The sequence below is a fragment of the Oreochromis niloticus genome, linkage group LG3, assembly GCF_001858045.2.
Source record: "Oreochromis niloticus isolate F11D_XX linkage group LG3, O_niloticus_UMD_NMBU, whole genome shotgun sequence".
Lineage (NCBI taxonomy): Eukaryota > Metazoa > Chordata > Actinopteri > Cichliformes > Cichlidae > Oreochromis > Oreochromis niloticus.
The window spans coordinates 6634861-6640984 of NC_031967.2; the positions used below are offsets into that span (position 1 = coordinate 6634861).

The 6124-nt window shown below is 40.4% G+C and overlaps 1 protein-coding gene across 1 annotated transcript; it reads left to right on the forward strand.

Moving 5' to 3' along the window:
* Positions 1-904: 904 nt before the first annotated feature.
* LOC112846575 (zinc finger BED domain-containing protein 1-like) lies at positions 905-3237 on the forward strand. The gene is made up of 2 exons (XM_025906201.1): positions 905-1165; positions 2037-3237. Exon 2 carries the CDS (start codon positions 2131-2133, stop codon positions 3235-3237), a length of 1107 nt encoding a protein of 368 aa, XP_025761986.1. The 5' UTR covers positions 905-1165; positions 2037-2130.
* The last annotated feature ends 2887 nt before the right edge of the window (positions 3238-6124 follow it).

Here is a 6124-nt window from a genome sequence, read left to right on the forward strand (position 1 = left end):
CCAGCTTAACACTAATCAGCTTTGAGTGAGTAAATAAAAATTGTGAGATCCCTTAAACTTCTGGGCAAGAAGGAATTTCAAGATACCTAACCTGAAAGTTTAAGATATCCATCCATCCATTCTTTTCTGTTTCGCAAGGGAGCTGGAGCCTATCCCAGCTAACATAGGGCGAGAGGCAATGTAGACTCTGAACAGGTTGTCACAGGACTAACACATGCAGACAGATAAACAACACTAACATACATTCACCAATTAACCTAACCCCACTAACTGTCTTTGGTCTGTGAGAGGAAGCCTGAGGACCCAGAGAAAACCCACGCAAACACGGAGAGAACATGCTACCCTCCCAGGTGGTGGCATCGAACTCAGGACCCTTTTGCTGTGAGGCAATAACTAAACCACTGTACAGCCAAGTTTGAGATAATTATCAAAATTTATGAAATGATTGCCTGAAATTTAACCTAAGGATGGAAAAAATACTGTTCAAAGTGCTAATATTGGAAAAAATAAATACATAAAAAGTTATCATTGAATTAATTCAGTTCAGTTAAATTCAATTACATTTTTTCATTGTTTGTTTAAAGGACTAATTACAGTATTTATATCACTAAACTGTATACATGAAACCTGCAAGTTAGACTCTATGGAGCTGTCGACTGAGTGGTGAAGTCTTTTTCGATTATCAAGTGGGCGCTCTCGTTCCTTTATGTTTCGCTGATAAGCCCACCACGTCTCTGGAAGGTTTAGCGGTCAATCCCAGTGTCCCAGGCTCACCCCCAAAACACCATCTACCCAGTTGAAGCCTGGCTGAAGTCCGGCAAGTGTTTATGTTCCTTACTAGGGCTGGGACAACGCATCGATGTAATCAATTACGTCGACGCATAAAATACATTGATGTAAAAAAATGTGCGTCGATGCGTCGTCATTTTCAAAACAGACATGGCGGCAGCGAGTAGCGGCAACATGAGTGAGGCAGCCGCAGTCGACTTAAATTACTCCACCCGAACACGCAGTTCTACAGTATGGGGATATTTTAACAGAAAAGGAAGTTATTCAGTCGTTTGCTTTGTAAGGTGGAAATGGCCTATCATAAAAGCACGACGAGTATGCACTAGCACCTCAAACGACGGCATCCAGGAGCAGCTTCTGAAAAGGACAAACCACCGTAAGTTTTCAACTTTTTTACTAACGCTGGTTTTTACCCTTTAATTCATCCAGACACCCCCCCACGTAGACATACACTCACTCATAGACACCGAGATAAACACCCAACCTCCGTAAATGCAAAACTCATTTAAGCTGCTTAGCAGTAACATATAGCAGCTGCTGTTTAGTTGGTTTTTATTTGTGGCCCATGCTGGCAAAATGAGTCGGAATGCGCGCAGGCTGATTATGAGAATCGGCAAAAATGAAAATGTGACGAAAATGTGAGACAGCGAATTGGCCGCAGGAAAAATGTTAACAAGGATAATGCACCACCTGCTAAACGTAGCCGTCGTGGACACTATTACAACATTATTAATGTGCTTGCAAAAGCAAAATGACAACGAACTCTTGATTTGTCAAGTTTAATGACTTTCATCCTATTTGAACACTGTTTTTATACATAATGCTTCTCTAGCTTGATCTTATAGGTCAAAGTTAGGACTAGAAAGCATTGCACCAGTAAAAGTGCCATCAGCTATGGCTGTTTAAACGTTATTTTTTGTAAATATTTTTCCATAAGAGCCAGAGCAATAGAAAGGTCCAACGGGTTAGTGCTGCTTGGTCCTGTACTATTTTGATTTGCTTTTTTGTAATGTAATAACACGATGGCTGCATATCATAGAATGTTCAACACTGGTGATTATCATTAATCTCTTACTGTTATGCTATGAAGGCACATGGCATAACAGTAAGGCACATACATGGTTTATATTTTCATATATATATAACAACCAGATCCTTATCAAATTATTTTGATATTATGCTTTCCATATAATTATTTTGTAATTATTCGAATTTATCTGTGTGCTGTCTGTGATTTATGATTCCAGGAACAAACAGAAAAGTCTGGAGGACTACTGTCAGAGAAGAAATACACCATGCACCCCCCAGGAGGTGGCTGTACTTACAGAGAGCATCTTATCTATGATTTTAAAAGATATGAGGCCACTTGCTGTGGTTGAGGGTGAGGGATTCAAAGAAATACTGACCATTTTCCAACCAGGTTACACTCTGCTGTCTAGGCGTCATTTTACAAGCATGATGGAGAGAAAGTATGAAACTTCAGTGGAGAAACTAAGGAATGTACTAAAAAAGGCCACATCCAAAATCTCCCTTACCACTGATGCTTGGACAAGTCTGGTCACAGAGTCCTACTTAGGGGTAACTTGTCATTTCATTAATGACTATTGGGATCTTCTCTCCTTCAATTTAGCAACACTGCCAGTTGAAGAGCGCCACACTGCAGAAAACCTTGCCTCCTGGGTGGAGAAGGTGGCAGAAAAATTCCACATTTCCTTGCATAATGTCCTTGCCATTGTGCATGATGATGCAAGTAACATAGTTGCAGCTCTCCACATCCTGAAAGAGAAGTTTGGAGTGGTGTCCTATCGGTGTGCCGGGCATACACTGCAACTGGTTGTAAACCATGCACTGAAAGACCCCAAGATTGATAAGGCACTATCAGCTGCACGGGGCCTTGTAAAGCACATCAGGAAAAGTGAGCCAGCTAGCACCAAACCTAAGCAGAAGCAAAAACAGATGGGTACAGCTGAGCATAAACTAATCCAGGATGTCGCTGTCAGATGGAACAGTTCATACTACATGATTGAACGTCTGTTGGAACAGAGATGGCCAGTGGTTGCGACGCTTTCGGCTCCAGAAGTCACACAGCGTGGGAAACAGTACCTAGATCTGAAAAGTGATCAGTGGATTCTTCTGGATGAATTGAAGGAGGTGCTCAAGCCTTATGAGCAAGCCACTAATGTTCTTAGTGGACAGTCTTATGTCACAGTCTCTGTTCTTCCCCCCCTGCTGAAAGTTCTCCTGAAATCCACCCAAAACAAATCATTTGATTCTGCTGCAGTGAACTCTTTCCAGAACAGTGCAGAAGAGGAAATCTTGTATAGGTGGCAGCGAGAGGTATCTGCATTTCAAGCAGATGGGAAAAATGTGTCACTCATTGCTGCTGAAATTCCTTTCTCCAGAAGATGCTCTGAAACTGCAAGTAAGAGTACAGTGGGAGGCACTTGATCTCAAAAGGGAGCAGAAATCACAGCTACAGCAGGAAAATGTGGGACAGGAAGCCTCAGCAAGTCCCCCAACAAAGAAGAGGTCTGTGTTGGACACTTTGTTGGGTACAGATTCTGAGGAGGAAGATTGTAATGAAAACACTGACCAGGGTGGGGATGGAGAAAATGGGCGGTGAGGAAAGAAGTACTGTTGTATTTTGGGGAAGCCCCTATTCCAAGGGATAATGACCCCCTTACATGGCGGAAGAATAATGCAACAAGATTCCCCACACTGGCTACTTTAGCCAAATCCTATCTGGCTGTACCTGCCACATCAACACCATCTAAAAGGCTTTTTTCAGTTGCTGGAAACATTGTCACCAAAAAAAGGGCAAGCCTGATTGCTGAGCATATAGAAATGCTAACATTGCTCCACTCCAATGCATAACTACTTCATGTGATGAACGTGATTGAACACACACACAGAAATAGGAGAGAAGGCAGCAAAATGGATATTTTGTTAACGAAGAGCACTTTTTTTGCAGAGAGCAAAGTAAATGTTACGTTTTATTTCTTCAAAGACGCCATTGCTGCTGTTTATATTTTATTAATTATTTGTTATGATTTCCTTTATTCATATTTGTTTGGCACAACATTTAATTTTTTGTTAAAAACAGAAGATGGTACTACAATTTTATTGTGGATTTTGTTTTTGTTAAATCAGCTCATTGTGAAACCTAGCCCCACCCTATCATGTGATTTCCTGAGGTCAGATGGCCCAGGATGTGAGTGGGCGTCAAGGCGTCTGGGAAGGGATCTCAAAACTGGATTTTAGATGGCAGACAGTTGGTGTCGTAAGCCACCGCCTCTGTTCAAAGATGGTCACTCACAATGGACATAAATGGCTTCCTTTACTCCTCTTTCAAACCATCTGCCTTCTCTGTCCAAAATGTGAACATTGGCATCCTCAAAAAAGTGACCTTTGTTCTTTAGATGCAGATGGACCGCCCAGTCTTGTCCCATGGAGGTGGCTCTTCTATGTTGTGCCATGCGCTTGTGAAGTGGCTGTTTGGTCTCTCCAATGTAGAGGTCTGGGCATTCCTCGCTACATTGTACAGCATACACCACATTGTTAAGTTTGTGTTTAGGAGTTTTGTCTTTGGGATGAACCAGTTTCTGTCTGAGTGTGTTGCTGGGTCTGAAATGCACTGGGATGTCGTGCTTGGAGAAAACTTTCCTGACTTTCTCTGATACACCGGCTACACAGGGGATGACAATGTTGTTGCGTCTGTCTTTCTTATCCTTGCACCACTTGTGGGGAACACCCCCGCATCACTGTGATTATGGCTACTTAGACAACCAAAGAAAGTGTTAAAAGTGCTGAATAGTTTGTGTTTTCATTTAAGTTCATTTCAGACAACACACCTGTTAACATGTAATGTGTACCTCACTCAGTGTTGATACCTTCATTATAACTTAACTGATAATAAATAGATAACTTGTCAATGATTAGATCAGATGAGCTACATTTCTCAAATCTTAAACTGTTGAGTTGAACCTCTTAGCCGTTACTCACTCTAGCCTTAAATTTCTAATTTCTAAGCTGACAGCAGAGGGACTGGATATGATCCCGAGCAACAGTCACAGCCATAGAGGTTTTTATTTTGGGGGCAGAGTAAATCATTTGCTATTCAGAAGGTTGGTGACTCCTCCAGTCTTAATGCTGTCGGGTGCACATGTTTGTTCTTAGATGCAAAAATTAAAATATTGAATGTAGTGTGAGTGTGGCTTGTTATAAAATGTGTTTAGAGTAGAAAAGTGCTTTTATGTTTTCAGGTATTTTGAGGCTGAGTTTCCATTTTTGTAAGCTCGCAATAAATAAAAGAAAACTCTCAGAGTTTTGATATATTTGGTTGATGTTTAAGTTTTCCAGTAGTTAGTATGTTTTTTTAATCATTTCAAAAGTTTAAACATGTCTTTCTTGAAAAAGCTAAAGGCAACATTGATAAAATTATCAGAGTAATTCTCACATCAACCAATACCTTTCAAATCTGAGCAAAACATTCCCAAGTTTATTTGCAACATATCCTGCTGTGAATTCTTTATCTTGTGACAAGTGCATGATGCATTCAGTCTGTCTAAGGATTTAAGAGTTGAACCTGCAGCATTTCTCTTGTTGTTTAGAGATATTTACACCAGAAGTCTCAATAGGAATAAAGAGAAACCAAAAAATGGAATAGATGGGAGTTAGACCTAAAAAGTCCTGCTTGTTTTATCATCTACTAGAAACCACAGGCTGTTTCTACTGTGATAATTTTATGAATTCATACTGCAGTGTGCTGCTCTCTGCTAATAGAAGTTAGTGGAATACACCCAGATGTCTCATTCTTTCTCTTTCTCGACATGACATCAATTATTTGACAGTATATAACAATATTTATTTAATTACCTTTTGAATCTCAAGGTTTAAATAATTTGATCATCTATATTGTTTTCAGAGTCTACAGTAAAAATAGTGAGAGATTGGGTAGTTTTTTCTTTATATACATGTGCATGTGTCCACTGCACATGTGTGCACAAAACTGAATCCTTGCTCCTCACCAGCTGTCGAAAGTGTTGAAATATCAGCACCAAGCATGCTGATTCTCTATAGTAGTTTGTTCACTTAGTGCTTGAGTCTGATAACATTAGATCCTCTCCAAAGAAAGTTTCACTAAAGTTCAGCAAATCCTCAACAACTCACCTCAGTGTCACTGTTATCAGACAGAAGTGAGCTTCACTGACTCATTGACCTGTTTTACAAATAAATAGACGTGCACACCCGTCATATAGACAGCTAAGGTAAACAGTGGTCTGACAGGCTGTCTTCACTACTGATGAACACTGGCCAGAGTGTTTCACGTGACTCT

Coding starts and splice junctions, on each gene's coding strand:
- LOC112846575 (XM_025906201.1), top strand. CDS start 2,131: ATGATTTTAAAAGATATGAGGCCACTTGCTGTGGTTGAGGGTGAGGGA.